The sequence below is a fragment of the Bombina bombina genome, chromosome 3 (genome assembly GCF_027579735.1).
Source record: "Bombina bombina isolate aBomBom1 chromosome 3, aBomBom1.pri, whole genome shotgun sequence".
Classification (NCBI taxonomy): domain Eukaryota; kingdom Metazoa; phylum Chordata; class Amphibia; order Anura; family Bombinatoridae; genus Bombina; species Bombina bombina.
This window is the reverse complement of record NC_069501.1, coordinates 1085002999-1085024519: the sequence shown is the minus strand read 5'-3', so window position 1 is coordinate 1085024519 and position 21521 is coordinate 1085002999. Positions and strand designations below refer to the sequence as shown.

The following is a 21521-nucleotide window of genomic DNA, read 5'->3' as shown; positions in this document are numbered from 1 at the left end:
GCTTTTTCGCGTGGCCTCACCATCCTCTTTTCAATAAGAGACGACTTTGACTTTAGCTGGGGGCGACTCAGTTTATTAGGTGACTGGCCCGCTGCAGAATCACTGAAGGCCCTCTCTGTAGATCCATTTGCGCTAGTCAAGAGAAAAGTGCTCACCGTCTCGTACTGGGTTAATCTGGTAGTCATACGGTAATGAGCCTCTGTTACCGGTATCTCCTCTAAACCACCACAGAGCGCATCCAGCAGCGGATCTTGTAATACGGAGATAGAGTTCAGCCCTCTATCAGCTTCTCGCCTCTCAAGCTCATTTTTAGTGCAGGGCAATGAGGGAGATCCCTGTGCACGCAGTGAAGATGGAGGCTGCTGCGTGGTGATCAGACCTGCTGTGTACTTCTCCTCGCAGTCAGTTAAAACAGCCGAGACAGTAGTAGAGATAACGGAAGGTCTAAAAGCCTCAGCCATTGCTTCCAAAAGAGAGTCATTATGCCGGTCTAATAAATCCTGTAGTTGAGATAGTAGGAGCGCAGCCATGCTTTCATATACTCAGCGTTTCCCTGGGAGGTAGAAAGCTAGGGTTGAAAAAGTTTAGATGTATAACGCTGCAGGTTTCCTCCAACTGTACCCAAAAGGTAGTCTTCGATATAAGTCTCCAATATAAAGACATAGGAGGGTGTCATCAATGGTAAAACTTAGTAAGATCGTGGTAGATATTAGAAGCTCTCAAGATATGCGTCCTGCTTCTGTGGAAGTTGGCTCCGCCCCCCTCATTTTATTATTCTTTTAATGTCATGAAAACACTTTTTATAGCAAGTAAATCATAATGCAAAAATGTGCTGGTTCTGTTTTCTTATTCATATATATTTCATGTTTTGTTTCTCCTCTAGAATGTTTTAGTGCATCTGTTGGATATGTCTAGTCCAAAAGAAATATGGGAATTTGCTGAGAAATTTAAATCTGAGAACAAGCTAGATGTCTTGGTAAGTTGCCAACTGTGTGTATTTCCCCCTGAGAAGGTAAATTATCACTAAAACAGTAGCAGCACCGAGGGGCATCAGAAATAATAATAAAAAAAAATATTCCATTTTATTTCATTAATATTGTATATTGGGCAAAACAAGATCAGAAGTACAATAGTTTGAGCTTTTGATCTGAATTATAACTCTTAAAAAGAAATAAAGAATCCTGAAGAATAAAATGCTGAAGGGGTAATTTTGTTGTTGATCCAGTCTTTCCTTGTTTCTGGCTTGTTAGAACTGATACATGTAACTGGATATGTACTTTTTTATTTTGAAAATGTCTTCTTATTGCCATAAGTGATTCCCCCAGAGAATGATACATTAATAGATCTCGTTATCTCAAGCCATTTAGTAAATGTGCCCAGAAGGATTTGAGTTGTTAGTGGTTTTTTTTTTTTTTTTTTATATAACTTTATAGATTATGAACATGAAAGCAAACATTTTTAAAATATTTGTTACTTGTGATTCTAGAATGTTATTACTGAGATTTTCTATCACATAATGTATGGGTGAGGGCCAACAGCAGATTCCTCATATTAGTGAGGGAGGAAGGTAGCGTCGGTGGAAGAAGACTAATAACATAGTTTAGGGGAGTATGACTAGTGATTTAGCGCATGCCGTGGAGCTGCAATCTATATATAATGTCACATATTCTATTTTTAAATTTAAAAAAAGAAAATACTGTACACATTTTTAGTTTAACAAAGAATTATGTATTAAAAGGACCTGAAAGTCAGTTAATATGTCATGATTTAAATAGAGCATTACATTTTAAGGCACTTTAAATCTGTTATCAAATTTACTTTTGTTCTTTTGGTATCCTCTGTTGAAAGCTATATGTACATTTCCTCAGTAGCAGCAATGCACTACTGGGAACTAGCTCGTGATTGGTAGCCGTAAACATTTGTATCTTGCCATGTCAGCTTTCCGTAGTTCATTGCTCTCTTTAACTGCTGCAAACGGATTAAAGGGCCATTACAATGGACAAAATGCATATGCTCTAATAAAATAAAATGTCATTTTAACACTAGCAACTCTGTGTTTAACTCTTGCAAATGAGTTACACACATAGTTAAAGTACCAACCAAGAGCCACAAATCACTGTGAAATAGAGCATGTAACAGCTAGACCAATTTTGTTCAAATATATACAGATGTGTGTGTATATGTGTGTGTATATATATATATATATATATATAATCATACACATATATCATACACATATATGCGAGGCATAGAAAGGATCTAGCTGCACCAAGCTAAATTTTAGGTGCTGCAAGGGGAAGTGGGGGCACCCATGGGTGACTTTGAGACTCTGAACTAGGACAGAGCTCTAGTTTGCACTATTATGTCCCTTTTCTCAAATTGAGCCTTCAAATATTATGCATAAAAAATTGTAGTTTCTCTGATTTTATATCAGATGTGGATAATTTAATACAATTTGATTTTTTTTTTCCTTAATGGACATTTTTACTTGGTTTGGTGACTTTTCCAGTGTATTTAAAAATAGTTTTATTTATTATTATTCACACTGATATAGGGTTACATGAAACGTAATATGATAAATTGAAAGTGATTAATCTTGAAAACTAGCACACTCTTGTGTTTTATTTATGTCTTTAGTTTTTGTTGTTGCTGTGGTTTGGCAAAATACTCATAAATCATTTTCTTTATAGATAAACAATGCAGGATGTATGGTAAATAAGAGAGAGCTAACTGAGGACGGAATAGAGAAGAACTTTGCAACCAATACATTGGGTAACTATATATGTTTTCTGAGATTAATATTTGTCTTTTTGGAAGTATAAAAATGATTTGTTATCCTTAAGTGGAGACATAAAAAGTACAAAATGTTCATGATTCAGACAAAGGGGCCTATTTATCAAGCCGTCAACCGCAAATACGCTGGAATTCCGCAGCGTAATTGTGGAGAGCTCGATTCGCCTTATTTATCAAAGGCTACAGAACGGCAAAAGTAGAATTTTGTGATGTAACATACGATCCGCCGGTCTCAGTCCGACACAGATTAATGCTTACGTCACTACAGATGTTCCGAATGCAAATTCGGCACTATCTGACTACTTTTGCTAGTTAACAAATTCCTACCAGGTACGCTCGCCACTATTCCGGCCCAGCGTACATGGCTTTCAATTCGCCACACTGGAGGTGGCGGATGCCATTGGCATCAATGGGAGTCTGAAAGCAGCGAAAGCTTATGTTCGCTGCTGCCTGATATCCCATTGATTCGTATGGGAGAATAAAAGTTATGTTTGCACCTAACATAAGCCCTGAGTCTAAACACCCCTAACCTGCCACCGCCGCCACCTACATTATACTTATTAAACCCCTAATCTGCCGCCCCAACACCGCCACCACCTAAATAAGTTATTAACCCCTAAACCCCTGGCCTCCCACATCACTAGCACTTTCTAAACCTATTAACCCCTAAACCATCAGCCCCCCACATCGCCATAAACTAAATGAAACTATTAACCGCTAAACCTAAAACCTGCTAACCTTACATTAAGTATTAACTCATCCCTATCTTATAATAAATTTAAACTTACCTTTAGATTTAAATTAAACTATATTAAACTATGAATTAATCTACCCTAACTATTATACTAAAATTATATTAAATTAATGATTAATCCAAGCTAACTTTTAAACTAAAATTATATTAAAATAAAAATGAATCTAACCTAACTTTTATACTAAAATTACATAAAACTACAAATTAAATATATATTTAAACACCTAAATTACAAAGTTACAAAAAAATAAACACTAAGTTACAAAAAATAAATGATCAAAGCTTTAAACTAATTGCACCTAATCTAAGGGCCCTATGAAAATAAAAAAGCCCCCCCAAAATAAAAAAACCCTACCCTTTAATAAACTACAAATAGCCCTTAAAAGGGCCTTTTGCGGGGCATTGCCCCAAAGTAATCACCTCTTTTACCTGTAAAAAAAAAAATTACAAATACCCCCCCAACAGTAAAACCCACCACCCACACAACCAACTCCCCACATAAAAAGCTAACTAAAAAAAAACTAAGCTTCCCATTGCCCTGAAAAGGGCATTTGGATGGGCATTGCCCTTAAAGGGCATTTAGCTCTTTTGCAGCCCAAAACCCTAATCTAAAAATAAAACCCACCCAATAAACCCTTAAAAAATCCTAACACTAACTCCTGAAGATCAACTTACAGTTTTGAAGATCCGACATCCATCCTCCAAGAAGCCGAGAGAAGTCTTCATCCAAGCGGCAAGAAGTCCTCCAAGAAGCCGGCCAAAGTCTTCATCCAAGCCCGCAGAAGTCTTCACCCAGGCGGCATCTTCTATCTTCATCCATCTGACGCGGAGCGGCTCCATCTTCAAGACATCCGACGCGGAGCATCCTCTTCTACCGACGGACTAACGACGAATGAAGGTTCCTTTAAATTACGTCATCCAAGATGGCGTCCCTTAGATTCCGATTGGCTGATAGAATTCTATCAGCCAATCGGGATTAAGGTAGAAAAAAATCCTATTGGCTGTTGCAATCAGCCAATAGGATTGAACTTCAATCCTATTGGCTGATCCAATTGGAATAGCCAATAGAATGCGAGCACAATCCTATTGGCTTAAAGGGATACTGAACCCAATTTCTTTTTTCTTTCAGATAGAGCATGCAATTTTAAGCAACTTTCTCATTTACCATCTTTGGTTCAGAACCCTGGATAGCGCTTGATGATTGGTGGCTGCATTTAGCCACCAATCATCAAGCGCTACCCAGGTGCTGAACAAAAGATGGGCCGGCTCGTATGCTTACATTCCAGCTTTTTCAAATAAAGATACCAAGAGAAGGAAGAAGAATTGATAATAGGAGTAAATTAGAAAATTGCTTAAAATCTGAATCCTGAAAGAAAAAAATGTGGGTTCAGTAACCCTTTAATGCAATACTCTTGTTGTTTTTGTAGCAACAAATAATAATGAATAAAACATAACGAAAGCGCTAAAGAGGGAAAATGATAGGTTGACCACCTTTTGGGTTTCGACTTGTGCTAGAACTCCATTTTTATATTTAGAGATTATAACTCAACATTCAATAGTGGAACACTGTCATGACATAAACCTTAAAATACGAGGAGACTAATCTACCTTGGAAGCCGCAATAAATATTTATAGAGAATGTCTGACTAAATATGTTAGGTTGTGAAATATTCAATCGAATAGATGCCATGTACACAGACTAAGCCAACATATTAATTTAAGAGGAGGGGAATGTGAGGAAATATACAGGAAGCAGATAACTCAGGGCATCTATAGCTTAGCATATTCACTAGTATGAAATAATGCAGGCTTATTAATAATATTAAAGGGACAGTCTACTTGAAATATTTCAACATCAGCTAATATGCCATATTCAACGAGAATGAATTACTGTTATATCAACTAAATGCATTACAGCTCATCGCATTTACTAAATGTGCATATAAAAAAAACACATAATATCTAGTGGCATGTATAGGAAGATGCATAAACATACAAAACTATTTATAAAACCCAAATATACAGTATAAATGTAATAAATTAGACTAGATAAGGCAGACCATGGGGAAAAAAACAAAACTGTCACCCTAACTAACTCTAACCAAACCTAATTGAACATCGTATACACATTTTGAAGCATGAAACTAAAATTAAATGCAGTTCTTATATTGTAACTAAACTTAGTACTAGAATCAGGTAACCTGTGCAGAGCACTTCTCACATATAATGCTAAGGTATAACTAAACTTATGGAGTGTTAATCACATAATATCAAGTCAATATCGTCAGACTGCATGTAGGTAACCTAAAGTAACACCTAAACTTGTAATATGCAGTAGAAACATATGGGGAAACATAGTATAAGAAAATGATAGAGAAACAGGATCGTTAGCTGCAACTTCTGCTCTGCATGTCTGTAATTGCAGAATTCCATAGGGGAAACTCCATCTTAGATCTAATAGGTTTCGTGGCTAAAGTTAGTAACAAAACAAAAAAAAATGTTGTCCAAGTAACTTAGTCTGTGATAGCGCCACCAAAAAAGTGTGCAATATACAGCACATCTTGGGCACCTTCCTGAAGTAACATCTGTTCGAGATTTTTGGGGGTTAAGTCTAGCTGTACAACAAGGCTAACTTCCTCCTCCAGATCGTTGCTTACAATCTGTGTTTGGAAGCCTCCAATTGTCGCGTTAGAGTGAGCCGTTCCTGATGAAATATGCTAACTAGCAGGAGATTCTGGTAAGTCACTGCATGGATAGGAAGGAGTAGCTATCAATCTGATATCGGTTCTATTATGAATCTCCATCCAGGCCAATGAGCTTATGTCTTATACCCAAAGGCCGGCCACATCCCCTGTTTATTGGTCACTAATAGATGAGGGACCTCCTTTTTTTTTTTTTTTTCTTTTTTTTTCACTAGGGCTTTCGGTAATAAATCAAAGGATCTCTCATCTGGAGTACGTAGCTGCCTCCTTTCTCTTTTTGTGGCATAAGAGGATTCTCAACTGCTTCTTTCTCGGTGTCCCCCGTATAGGCCCTTGCTGCATCCACTGTACATATCGGAGCCACATGAGATAGGTTAGGACCACAGGGTAGGTATGTCGCTTGACAATATCAGCAAATGCTGGACAACAGTTAGCTCTTCCATAGCTTGGTCCCCTCTCTCACTGTCAAGGCTCAAAGTGAACTGCGTAGAAATGGTCTTAAGCAGTTTTGCGTAGTATTTGTCAAGAACCGCTGCCAAGCTATTTTGAAGTGCATTCATCATCCGCATTTGCATTACGTTAAAGAATAATAAGATCTCTTAGACTTCAAATGATTCAATAAAGATATATTTGCAATCTTCCTTTAAACATCTGTGGTAGGTGATGCAGCACTTTTCACTGCTAGTAACCTTGAAACATGCGGAAGCCCAAACAACACGGTTGAACAGATTTACAGTTGAGACATCCCTGGCTTGTGGTCAGTGTCCATGCAGTTTTTGAAGAACATATGAAGGTCCACCTTCTCTAAATGTACTCTCAAACTTCCCTGGGGGTTCCTAGGACACCTCAGCTAAAAACAATCCTGCTATTGTAAACACATTTTAAGGTGAAATAACCCCTAAAAGCCCTGTTAAAATCAGGAGCTCTTCACAAACACGTCCTCCGCAGCAGCTACAGGCTCCACCCCTTATGCTCATTTTATTGTGGCAGGTATTTTTTTTCCTGGCACATTTCATCATTTCATTTTCCTTGTGATAGTTCAGTGAGTAAACAGCTGACCAGCCAAGAAAGGGAATTAGTCTGTCCTGTTAGCAGTGCATATCTATGTGCAAATGGGGATAAACACATAGGTAAAGTACTGCTCGGGATCCAAAGAGAACTTATGTTCAAGTGGAAAATGCAGCTGATTCAGTCAGCATCACTAGATCCTCAGTCAGCAGAAGCAGCCCTTGAATTATTTGTACATAATAGTGCACTTCCTCTAACTTTTCACTTTTTTTAAATTTAAAGGGTTACAAACCCCAAAACATTTATTTAATGATTCAGATAGAGAATACAATTTTAAACAACATTCCAATTTACTATTATTATTTGTATAGCGCTGCTAAATTCAGTTTTCTAATTATCTAATTTGCTTCATTCTTTAGGTATTCTTTGTTGAACAAATACCAATGCACATGGGTGAGCCAATCACATGAGGCAATCTATGTGCAGCCACCAATCAGCAGCTACGGAGGCTATTTAGATATGCTTTTCAACAAAGGATATAAAGAGTGGAGCAAATTACAGAAGTAAATTGGAAAGTTGTTTAAAATTTGCACACTCTTTCTAAATCATGAAGGGAAAAAAAATGGGTGTTGTGTCCCTTTTAACCCCTTAGTGACCACAGCACTTTTCAATTTTCTTACCGTTTGGGACCAGGGCTTTTTTTTACATTTTTGCAATGTTTGTGTTTAGCTGTAATTTTCCTCTTACTCATTTACTGTACCCACACATATTATATACTGTTTTTCTCACCATTAAATGGACTTTCTAAAGATACCATTATTTTCATCAGATCTTATAATTTACTATAAAAAATAAAAAAAAATGATGAAAAAATTGAAAAAAACAATTTTCTAAATTTGACCCCCAAAATCTGTTGGACATCTACAACCACCAAAAAACACTGATGCTAAATAGTTTCTAAATCCTTGTCCTGAGTTTCGAAATACCCAATGTTTACATGTTCTTTGCAAGTTATAGGGCAATAAGTAGCACTTTGCTATTTCCAAACCATTTTTTTCTTCAAAATTGGTGATAATTACATTGTAACACTGATATCTGTCAGGAATCCCTGAATATCTGTTCACGTGTATGTATGTGTGTATGTGTTGTGGGGTTTTTTTTTTTTTGGCAACCCAAAGTATTGATCTAGGCCCATTTTGGTATATTTGATGCAACCATTTTAACGTCAAATTGCAATCAAATAAAAAAAATTGTTAACTTTTTCACTAACTTTAGGTTTCTCTTTGAAATTATTTACAAACAGCTTGTGCAATTATGGCACACATGGTTGTAAATGCTTCTCTGGGATCCCCTTTGTTCAGAAATAGCAGACATTTATGACTTTGGCATTACTTTTTGGTAATTAGAAGGCCGTTAAATGCCACTGCGCACCACACTTGTATTATGCCCAGCTATGAATGGGGTTAATTAGGTAGCTTGTAGGGTTAATTTTAGCTTTAGTGTAGTGATCAGCCACCCACCTGACACATCCTACTCCCTGTCACCTCCTTGCATCAGTGTGCTTAAAAAGGGTATTGCAGTGATGCCTCAATATCGAGGCATCACTGCAATACCCTGGAAGCGATCACGATTACTTCCAGCGCTTAAAACCCCAGAGGACGTTCCAGGCACCTCCTTGGTCATTAACTGACACTTTTTGTGGGACGTGCCTGGAATGTCCTCGTCGCTAAGGGGTTAAACAGTCTTTTACTGATCTTGTGTTTACTGCTGCTCTTTCATATACATAATAGAAACATTTTGAGTACTATATCCCTTTAAACTATATCTTTGCTTTATTATTTTAGAAACTTACAGATAAGGGACACTACGCAGCTAGGAAACTGCCTAATGAAGTACAGAGCATGCTGTACATTTTATCAAACCCTGACCTATCGGCTCCTGCTCAGACCTCAGCAACTCCCATCTATGTGCAAAGGAAGCCTTATTAAATAATTATATTCGCCAGCAGCCTTTTTTTAGCATAGAAAAGCACTATTTGTTAATGTTTTTGCACAATTTAAATTGTGTGTGTGTGTGTGTGTGTATATAATGCCACTGAATATTTTTTTCTTTGTTTAGTGTTTTTTGTGAGTTTGCCTTTTAAGGAGCTGCTGAACAACTAAAAGTATTTTTCAATAAAATGGGTTGATCTAAAATCTGTGGTAAATATGTTGTCCTAAAGTTTCTTTTGATTAGTACAGATCTGGTGGAATGCTAACATTTAGTAAGTGTTTTGTTGGCCTGCTGCCAGCTCTGGAACCTGAACAATCTACGGAGCAAACCAATATACTGTAAGCACTAATTAGAAGATGGAATGACCTACCTCCCTGCGGACATTCTGGTCTGTGTAATTGCATCACTTCATTTAGTGGTCGTATATTAAAGCGAGTAACATGAAAGTAATTTGATTTACAAATACAATTGGCTATTTCTATATCTGGTAATGTGTTTTTTTTTTGTATTTTTGTCAAGATCATTTAAAATTGACGGTGACCCAAATGTTTGAAGAAAAAACAAACAACCTAGATCTACCATGTTTATAAGTCAACAATGAAGCCTGGATAATTTTCTGTGCCAGAGGTTTAATAGTTCTACGGTAGCATTCATAAGTGCACATAATAGTTTCATGTTGTGCTGTTACAACTGCAGGAGAATGGATTAGTACAAGTAGAATCGCGATACATGCAGATAACGTTGTGACCGGTCACACATGATCCCTGTTTGCAATAGGAATGTATAAGTGGCAGAACCATTGGTATGAATATTGTAGAGGAAGGCTACTAAACTATTATTGCAAAAAGAGTTATGGAGTAGAGGTGATCCAAAGAAAGTGTGACCCATAATGTCTTCCATAGGTGCCACAGACCCAGGATAATGTCATATGCTATAGGGGAGAGGAGTCTCTGATCTTCCCAGTGCCTGCCCATAGCAGTGCTCTTCCACCTGGGAATTGTAGTCCAATATTAAAAAATAGCTAATATTAAAATCTTTTAATGTTTAATATTAAGTTATGTAATTTGTGCTTTGGATAGCAGAAAATGTATACCACTGCCCCCACCAGGATACTTTTATAATGCCCAACTGGCTGGCAAAAACTTTCTATGGAGAACACTGAATAGTACATGTGTCAGAAAAAGGCCTTTCAGATGATTTCCGACTCCCCTATCATAGGTCTTCTGGGTAATGGATGGATAATTTGTTTTAACTTTTCTTTAGCCGTTTTATATACTGTAACATTTCCATTATGTAGTAATATCATCTAACATAGCATCTATAAACATAAAACTTTACATTTATAGTGGTTTTGGGCACTCCGTAGTGCAAAGTTTACTAGTGAAAAAAAAAACCTATAGCACACATGAATATTGTTGAAACATTATTACACTTGCACATTAAGTTTATTATTTATGGACTGATAATTTACTTGTAAATAATTAATATACAGCTCATATTCTCTCCCCCTTCAGGCATGTACATTCTTACAACCGCTCTCATTCCAGCATTGGAGAAAGCAGAAGATGCGAGAGTGGTGAGAATTTTTGCTTTGTTTGATATCTGCTCTGATATGGGTCTTATAAAGCTGTAAATAAACACAGTAACATGGATTTAAAACAAGCCCAAAAACATTAACTAACTGAATAAAAATATTGCACCGTAGAATGGCAATATTCAATCGATCTACATAGGTCATGAGGTACATTATGACAGCCTGCTTATATGTACAAAAACTGTCTAAACCCTGTTATAATTTGTGTAAACATATTGAGTAAATATTCTATAACATATAAAAACGTCTACTTTAACCTCTCTTTAATTCTGTTTTACTGGAGAGACCAAGCCCTGTGGTGACACTGGAGTAACACTTGCTTGGCAGTATAATGCAGACGTCACTAATACTGCTTTTATGCTTCGGTTTTCTTGTGAAATAATCTTAAATATTTTACCAAACTGCAAACTTTGCTACCTCCTTGCACAACCTTGCACCTTTTTAGTATGATTTAGAGAAATAATGGATATGTGAATACATTTTTGATAAATACAACTGGATGTTACTTTGGGTACATCTCATTCTCTTGTGACCAGATCACTCAGAGGTATTCTATAAATGGGCTATTTTTCTGTAGCTTGTGGTATAGATTATTGCTTAAAGGGACATAAAAATGCAAAAAGAAAAGTCTGTTAGAGCATTTTATTAATGCACTGTTGATTGCATATAACCCTGCATAAGGGTTAAAATCCACTCCCGAGCTGTAATACACTACTGGGAGCTAGCTGGTGATTTGTGGCCAGAGCACGGGGTATTAGAATGGCACAGCTAGATTAAAAAGTAAGTTCCAGAACATCTTTATTAGAAGTGATCAATTTAAAGTCCATCTAAAATTAAAGCTTAAATCCTGGATCTTATGTTAAAACATTAAGTTTACCGTCACTTTAAGAGCCTTAAAGGTGCGCAAGAATAGGGTCTTTGTGTACTAAATGTGAATATTTCAAAATGTACCTGCTTTTAGAAGAAGCTAACCATTCCTAATACCACTTCTAATTTGCTGAAATTGTCAGATAAATTTGCAACATACAGAGTGTAATATAGTAGGAACCAGACTGCAAATTTTCATCATTTGACCTGTGTTAAAACACCCATATGTAGGCTCTTTAATCTAATGTTAAATCCAGCCCCACATGTCGTGCTACTAATTAATGTAAATATTGTGAATAAAGTAACTAACTGCATCTGAGATTCAAGAATTATGGTTTTGTAAAACATTCTTTATAAAGCATTGTTAGAGGATTCATTACCGATGGTTTAGTATAAGGGCATCACTGGGAGATAGGCAGAACTTCAAACTATAGAACAGGAAACCTATCCCACTCATTTCTTCCTCCAGTTTTTGAAGTTAAATTTAAAAGGACATGAGATCTTTTCATGATTTGTGTCCGAGATATATTGTTTCCTTTTGTTGATGAGTTAACTTTACCATAGTCTTATCCTCCTCTTTTTTTTTTTTTTTTTTTTTTTTTTTTTCTCCAGTTCCGTTAGACCATCTTCTCTGTCAAACGTTCTAGGTAATAGGGATAGAGCCCCATCATTGAGTGATTTTACTCACTCACATGATAAGAATTCTATTCTGACCACATTTTGGAATCTAACTTTGGAATTTCTGATAAATTATGGACTTCAATGCTCTTAACAAGTTTTTCATACCAGAAGAGAGGTCGGTGGAGAGGGGTGAATATGTATGCCCCTGTGCGCCAGGGATTGATAAATGGAGCTCTGTTTTTGTTTTTGTTTTTTTTTTACCTGTAAAACCTTTTGATCCTTTGGTCAAAATAACAAAATTACAAAAATGTTCTGTAGGGTCTATTTTAGGAATATATTCCGAACTACATGGAATAGTCATCCTGCAGATGCAGCAAGTTATTTCTAATCTTATAGATTGTCATGTTCTGTCTCAGGATATTTTGTGAGAGCCTCATTGTCTGGAACAGTTGCGTTTTTTTTTTTTTTTGTTTTTTTTTCAAACAAGCTTTATTTAAAGATATGCAATTACAATCCATGGACAATGTATAAACCGAAAACATACATTTAGGGATATAAGTATCGCTTTTGAAATGTAATTCGTCTTACAATTAGGTCAAAATAACATCTACATCAGTGTGGCAGTTCAAAAGTTCTCAAGTCTTCATATATGATTCCTGCCCGCTCCTAAGGGCGTACTAGATGCTCAATTGCAAGTTCAACTGTCCATATATGTTGGGGGATCAAAGCTTGGTTTTTTGTAACAATATTGCGTAACGTGGAGATATTAGAACCTTTAACATTAGTAAAGAAAATAATAACAAAAAGAAAAAAGCTCCAATCGGAGAAGCCCATATACACCAGGCCCATAAAGAAAGAGTAAGGAGAGAGAGAGAAAAAATAAAAAAAAAATAAACCAAAGGAGAATTTGTGAAGGGGGGAAGAGGGGGAAGAAGGATTCCCAGGATGAAACCCAAGTTATTCAGTGGTAGACTGTTTACATGCTCGGAGATCAGCAAATAGTTTAATCAGGAAGGGGGGATTTCCACATAGCCATCAGGGATTCCTAAACGTCAATTTGATTGCTCTGGAGATAATGTAATTTTTCTAGTATTAGCAGTTCATTCACGGCAGATCTCCACTCTGCGAGAGTGGGCACCTCCCCCGATTTCCATAATCTGGGGATCAGTCTTTTCGCTCCTGTTAGCATGATCAAAAGAAGGGCCCGACCCTGCCTGCCCATGGAGTCCGGTAAATGCAAAAACAAAATGGTCTCAAGGGAGTTTGATATGTGTACATTCAAAATTCTAAACATCTCCTCTATGACTATTGTCCAATATGTCGTCAACTTAGGGCAGGACCACCATATATGTGAGTGTTCCTATCTCGCCGCATCCCCTCCAACATGCCGCTGAGGCAGTCGGAAAGAATCGGCGTAACCGGGAAGGAGTATAGTACCATCTAGTGTGTAATTTAAGTTGTATCTCTTGAACCACTGCGGAAACGGAGGAGTGCTTAATCAATCTAAATGACTTGAGCCATTCTTCCTCTCCAACCACATTGTTAAGGTCTCTATTCCATGCGTCGGTGTATGTCGGTAATTGTATGTCAGGCGGCAAGAGAAGCAATTTATATATTTTTGATATAAGTCTTTTAGATGGTGTAGAGCTAGTGCATAAGGTTTCAAACGGAGTGAGTTCCCTAATGAAATCAGATTTATTATTGTGATGTGATAGAAAGTGTGAGAGTTGGTGGTATCTCAACCAGGATGAGAATATGTAATCGGAGTGTTCCTTCATTTCATGTTGAGATTTGAGTCTCCCATTAGTCAATGCGAAGTGTAAAGCGCCTATTCTCAGGTTGTATGGTTTATCTCTGATTCTACTTAGTTCGTAGTAGGGTAGGTCAGGATTTTCCAGAATCGGAATTAGTGGAGAAATGAGTTATGATATGTGTGCTGGTTGATATTAATCTATCCCATTCCAGTAGGGTTTCTGATATTAAATGATACTTTTGTAATATTTTTGGGCGCTTGTTTGTAGGGGTCCAAGCCAGAGAGGCGACATTGTTATAGTGAAGAATCTGCCCATCTATTCAAGAAGACAAATCGTCGGTAATCTCCTTAATAGATAAATAGTTATTTTTATAGAGGTCTGCTGCATTTGCTGATAAGTAAATGCCCAAATATTTCAGTTTTGTAGTAGCAAGGGGGACTTTGTGGAATTGTGCTAGGAATTGGGTCTGTTCGGGAGGGGAGCTAATGTTGAGAAGTTCTGACTTTGAAAGATTTAAATGGAAATTGGAAAGATCTCCATATTCCCTGAATTCTGATAATAATTCTGGAATTGATCTGTCTATATTGGTAAGTGTATACAGAATATTGTCGGCATATAATGCCTGTTTATGCTCAGTATCACCAATATAGATCCCACTAATATTAGGATTGAGGCGTATATTTTGAGCTAAAGCTTCAATTGATAATGCAAAAAGTAAAGGTGATAATGGGCATCCTTGACGGGTCCCATTAGTGATTTTAAAGGTGTCTGATAAAGTTCCATTTATTCTAATCCGGGCGTTAGGTGCCGAATAAAGAGCAAAAGACTAAGTCAAGAAAGGGGTTTCCAAAGTTCATGGCCTTCATGACCTGACGCAGGAAGAGCCAATCGACCCGGTCGAAGGCCTTCTCTGCGTCAGTCGAAAATAGTGCCATAGGCAATCCTTCAATTTGAGCATAATTAAGTATCTGGATTACCTTAACTGTATTGTCACGCGCCTCCCTACCAGGCACAAACCCTACCTGATCTGGGGAGACGAGATTCGGGAGAAATTTATTAAGGCGATTTGCTAAAATTTTGGAAAGAATTTTGATGTCCAAATTTAGTAGGGAGATAGGTCTGAAATTGGCTGGACTATTAGGGGGTTTGCCTGGCTTAGGCAAAACTGTAATGTGTGCCTCTAACATTTTTTTTTTGGAAAGTTCTGGCTGTTCGGTCAAGTTGTTAAAAAGTTGTAGCATTAAAGGCCCTAATATTTCAATATAAGATTTATAATACTTTATAGAGAACCCATCTGGGCCTGGACTCTTCCCGCTAGGGAAATCCTTAATGGCCTGTAGGAGTTCCTCTGCGGAAATTTGTGAGTCCAAAAAGTTTCTCTGTTCAGCGTCTAACTGCAGTAGGGACAACGCTGCCAAATACTGGTCTATCAGTTGCATTCTGTCCGAGTTATCTCTATTATGCGCTGTTGGGTCTGCAGGTTGTCTTATATTATATAACGTTTGATAGTAAGAATGGAAGGATTTAGCTATTTGTTTGCTGCCCTTGATCACTGAGCCATCCGTATTTTGAATTAAGTGTATGTGTGTTTTTAGTTGCCTTCTACGCACTGCCCTGGCCAGTAGCTTCCCTGGCTTGTTTCCATCCTCATAGTATTGCTGTTTTGTATGTAAGAGTTTACGATAAGTGTCAGTTAAAAGTGTTCTTAGTTCCCCTCTAGCATTATTTAAAGCTTCTTTAGTCTCCTTGTCAGATAAATCTCCTTTTATGTTTCTCTTCCAATTGTGCTATAGTATGCAGTATTTCTGTCTGTTTTAATCTATGTGATTTAGTGAGTCGGGCTTTGTGTTTCATGAATTCTCCCCGTATGACACATTTATGTGCCTCCCAGACAGTTGCGATTGAGGTATGTATAGGGTTATTATGTGATAGATAGTCTTCAAGGGACTTTTGGATGTCAAGTTTAATCATAGGATCATTTATTAGATAATCATCTAGTCTCCATATATATGTCGTGGGGTGAAGGTCAGGCCATTGAACCTGGCATGTCACCGGAGCGTGGTCTGACCAAGTTATGTGACCTATTGAACAATCGGTAACCATATCCAGTCCAGTAGAGTCTGTGTAAAAATAGTCTATGCGTAGGCTGACCATATTGCCGCTTTAAGAAGGAACACATATGAAAAATACTTATGTGAGGGTTCTTATACAAAACCATTTCTTTAAACAGCCCTGAAAACAGCCCTGACATATGTATTTTTCATATGTGTCCCTTTTTAAAGCGGCAATATGGTCAGCCTATCTATGCGAGAATATTTGTGTGGTGGAGAATAATATGTGTAATCTTTATGAGATGGATGTAATGTATGCCACACGTCATGGAGTTGGAGGTTTAAAATTGTGTTTTTTACAGATTTCAGTACTTTAGGAGGAGTGCTAGCTGTGCCATTGGATGTGTCTGACAGAGCATCCATTGTTAAGTTAAAGTCTCCTGACAGGAAGACCGGGCCCCTCGCATGATCCAACAGAAGTTTTGAAATTTTAGACATAAAAACATGTTGATCAATATTTGGGCTGTACAGAGTGGCCAATGTTATTGGGTGCTCATATAATGAACCCGTTAGAATCAAATATCTCCCTTCCGGGTCTCTTACTGTGTGTAATATTTTCAAAGATACAACATGGTGAATTAATATGCCCACGCCTCCTTGTTTAGATTGACCTGAAGCGAATAGGGCAGTGGGGTATTGCTGGTTGGACCATTTCGGTTCTTTTCCTTTTCGGAAGTGCGTCTCCTGAAGAAACAACACATGACTACACAGACTTTTTAAAGACCTAAAGGCTATAGATCTTTTGCCTGGATTGTTTAGGCCTTTAGCATTAATTGTAGTCAATGTTAGGCCATGCAGGCCGAATTTACTCTGTTTCCTGTCCATCCTGGGAAGAGAAGGGAAGAAAGAGAGAGGAAAAAAAAAGAGGACAACTCTAAGAAGTTAGAGAAGACAAGTAAGGTGAAGAAAGGGAAGTCAAGTTAGAAAGTTTTTGGACCTGTTGTATACTCTCGGGCCAATTAGTTATGCAATTTAGGACAAAAATAAACTTTCTAATTCAAAATATTCAACAACTGTTAAAGTACAGTAAATTATTATTGAAAGTTTTTTCAATCGGGGTAGTAATCCTCAAGCCTGTACAAAAAAAAGAGAAAGAATGATAAACTTTGGACTCCATATAACAGTGATTTACATTTACCGGGGAGTATATTGTATTTGCCTTCTCTCTGTATCAGAGAGCTTTAGAAAATTTACAGAGGACATAGTATTAGAAGGCGGGATAAAGAGAAAGAGGAGGAGAGAAGGGTAAGAAGATTTGAAAGGGTGATGGCAGGAGGATAGTGAGAAAATTAAGTAGAGTAGAGTGGGAAAAGGAAGGCTAAGAGAAGAGGAGAGAGAAGAGTGTGAGGAAGAGTACTCAGAAGGAAGAGGGAAAGCTATGTTAAGGTATGGGAGGGGATGTGTGAGGTATAGTATAATTACTGAATGGTTAAATGATACATTGACCCCTGCTTATGGATCTATCACCATATCAGTTATCTGTCTATTTGGAATCTAATATATTTGTAGTGACGATACAAACTATTCATAGGTTAGAATGGGTTATTTTGCTGTTTAGTTTCGTACTACCTTTGGCTAAGACAACATTGGTTATAACTTACATCTATTGCAAACATAGCATATAATAACATTTAAAACCTACAAAGATTGAAACTAACGTCAAAAATTATCATTGAAGGGTATCACGCTAACAAATAGTATTCAAGGGAGCAAATACCCACATTTTTAATCCCATCTGTACCGAACACATTTTTTGATGGTTCAGATCATATTGCCCTGTTTACATACCCTCCCATCTACCATTTATTTAAGTCACAGAAAATGTCTATTACAGCTTGTCTGTTGGCATTCACTCAAAATTTGCGCTAATCGCACCATGAAAGGATACAGCTCGTAGAGTTCAAAACAGAGAGTCAAACTTAGAAACCAGAATGATTAGGGTAACTTGTGGGCTAACTTTACTTTAGCCTTCTGCTGTAATGTTCTCTTAAGTGAGGAGACCTATTCTAGAGGTAGGCCTCTTTGTGGGAGATCCGCATCTATGGACAGTCCAGAGAGGAAGGCTCGCTCATCTGATCCTGGATGAAAAATGAAAGATTTGTTCTGGTATGCAGCAACCAAGGAAACTGGGAAGCCCCATCGATATTGAATTTTATGTGCACGTAATTTAGCTGTAATGTGGCCCAGTTCCCTTCTTTTCTGAAGGGTTGTTGGTGATAAATCAGAAAATTTTTGCAATTCCTCGCCTGCATGGTGGACTGGGTGTTTAAGGCGAGCACATCTAAGGATGTCTTCCTTGTCTCTATAATTCAAGAAACGTACAATAATGTCCCTAGGAGGAGCTTTAGGCAGTGGTCTAGCCCTCAGGGCACGGTGTGCACGCTCCAAAATTATATCTGGTGAAGATGGAGAGTCTTTTAAGGTTCTAAATAAACTTTGGAGGTAGCCATTGATGGCAGGAGGATGGATAGTCTCTGAGATTCCTCTAAATCGCAAATTATTGCGTCGGCCTCTATTATCTAGGTCTTCTATTTTATCAGCAAGTTGTTGGATTTCTTCTGAGTTGCTCTGAATGTCATTGCCCATTGAAGTGATTGATGTTGTATGTTCGTGTTGCTTGACCTCTGCCTGAGAGACTCTGCTATCTAATGCTGAGATATCCTTCCTTAGTTCATTAAAAAGATTTCTCATCTCCTGAACTGCTTCTTTAATGTCCTCCTTTGAAGAGAGATTTTTAAGGTCATCTTTTGTGATTATGTTTTGTATTGGTATATCCAAACCCTGTTGCTGCATGGTGTTAACTTGTGAGACTACTTCTGTAGTGACTTCAGGTGAGGATGAAGTGGATGTGTCCACTTGTTTTAGGAATTTATTCAAAGTACCAATTGAGTTATTTTTTTCCGCCTTATGCTGTTTTTTGCACGGCATCCCTCAGTGTCTTTATCCCAAGGTTGGTACTGGAGATATTAAGCTAACCTTTCTAAGATATTCATCTTTCTTTAGGCAGTTTAATATATGAAAAAGTGCCTGATTGCAAAGATGGGTATAAAAATCTTCAGAGCAGGCACTTTATCTGTGATTAATTTTAGTTTACCAGTAGTGCTTCTATCAATATTGTCTTTTGTAGTGACACCTATGCAGCTTTTGTGTTAGAGAGGAATTTATAAGCTATTTGTGATAGTAGACCCTCCACAACTCAATTGCTCCGTTACAGGTCCCTGGGGTTTAATATACTTCAAGTATTTGGATTCCCTATTTCAATCCTGAGTTACAGGCCTAGTGTGAAGGGTTAAGTATATTAAGAGATGTATGATCCTGTTTATTCAGGTATGAGTCTTTGTTTCGTTTTTTTTTTTTTGTGCTTTTTATTAGCCAACTCGTGGATTTACAGTGTCACTCTCGCACCTCTCATTAGCCCTGATCCGGGAGCAGTCTCTAAATCAGATGATGGGTTTCTGGTAAATACTCCTGATATAGTTGTAGTACTATCGGAAAGGACCCCACTTAAAAATGTTATTTGTGTAACGCTCAAAATGAGCCGTTAGCCTGGTCTGAGCTGCTTCATAGATCCCCAAAATGGCGCGATGCGCACTTAGGCCTAGTTGCTCCGCTGCGATGCGGTGTAAAGGCAGATGTGGCTGGCTTACCCGGAATGATGTCTAAGCGTATCCGTTTCCAAAACTCTTGCCTTTATTATGCTGCGGTATTTATCTGCCTCCTTCACGGGTGTATGCCAGGGAAGTAGTTCTGTTCGTTCGGCCCTGCTGTCGTGGGCTCTCTATCCCAGCGCTGATGTTTATGGCGCAGCTTGAGCTGTAGGCAGATGCTGTGATCCTGTAGCGTTAATGCGATCCTCACTTTGTCCTTTTATATGGCTTTTGTAGATAGATTGTGCCTCAATACTCCCACTGATAGTAAAATATATAAGCAAATGGAGTGATTATATACTTATATCATACTTTGTACGGCTTGAGGGTTGAGGAGCTCTCCTACAACACAGCCATCTCCCAGCGTGGCTTGGCTCCGCCCTTTCTCGGAACAGTTGCTTTAAATGAAGATTAGTAGAAGCCATATAGATTGAAAAGATATCAGATTTCTGTAAATAACAAAATACTTTGATTAAGCAAATACTTGCAGGGTATTTTTAATATATACTATTCAGGTATGTTATGTCCACATACGCCAGGAGTGGAAAGGAACAAACAAGTAAGAACTGATATAGGTTCAAAAGGAAAGTCTTTCTCCTGGTAATAACTGAAGTGCAGGATTTGCACAAAGCAGGAAACAACCTTGTAAACAGGTAGCAAGTTCAATGGTATAGAGGCCAATTTAACAAATGTCTTGCGGACCTGATCCGATAGTGCAGATCAGGTCCGCAAGACATTGCTGAATGCAAAGAGCAATACGCTCTCCGTATTCAGCATTGCACCAGCATCTCACAAGAGCAGCTGGTGCAACGCCGCCCCCTGCAGACTCGCGGCCAATGGCCCGCCAGCAGGGAGTGTCAGTCAACCCGATCGTACTCGATCGGGTTGAATTCTGGCGATTCCTGACCGCCTGCTCAGAGCAGGTGGACAGGGTTATGGAGCAGCGGTCTTTGTGACCGCTGATCCATAACTTGTGTTTCTGGAGAGTCTGAAGACTCTCCAGAAACACGGGCCCTCAAGCTCCATTCAGAGCTTGATAGATAGGCCCCAAAGTCTTTCTCCTGGTAATAACTGAAGTGCAGGAATCAAACTTGTAAACAGGTTTAAAGGTAAAGGCTTTGTTCTGGTAATAACTGAAGTGCAGGATTTGTAGAAAGCAGGAAACAAACCTGTAAACTGGTGCAAAGGTGAAGTCTTCCTCCAAAAATGTACAGAAAACCTAACAGCCAGCCTTAAATAGGGAGGTTTTGTAGAGGATTGGTTCTGAGTAAATCCAAAATTGAGAGCAACTATGATTTGCATAGGTGTAATTACAAGTAAGACAAGTACTCATTTAACAGATCTTTTAAGTTACATGCTATTGCACTTGAAACTCCTAAACTGCTAGAACTGGCTGTGGCTCAACATACAAGCAAACAGAGTATTAAACACAGAGCCACAGGTTCAAATCCCTGCACAGCCCTTTTGAGCAGAATGCCTCCCAGACCTTTTCTCTTTAGTCTGGAGGCTTGGTTCTGGACAGACGCCCCCTCCAAAGAGCGTACTCTGTGCGCTCAAAGCCTGTTCAAACATCTGACGATAGGTTTTACAAACCAGTGTTCCATTTGAAGCCCTAATACATTCAGATAAAGTTGATTCTTTCCTTGGAACAGCTGCCTGAGTTTGGGGACCCATAGAA

General features: G+C 38.1%; 1 protein-coding gene across 1 annotated transcript in view; it reads left to right on the top strand.

Annotated features, from left to right (window-relative positions):
- Window positions 1-21521, top strand: part of DHRS12 (dehydrogenase/reductase 12) — an 83465-nt gene that overhangs the window by 19021 nt on the left and 42923 nt on the right. Inside the window, exons 4-6 of the mRNA XM_053708380.1 lie at window positions 884-976; window positions 2691-2772; window positions 10764-10825. Coding sequence (XP_053564355.1) covers window positions 884-976; window positions 2691-2772; window positions 10764-10825 — 237 coding nt within the window. The remainder of the gene's footprint in view (window positions 1-883; window positions 977-2690; window positions 2773-10763; window positions 10826-21521) is intronic.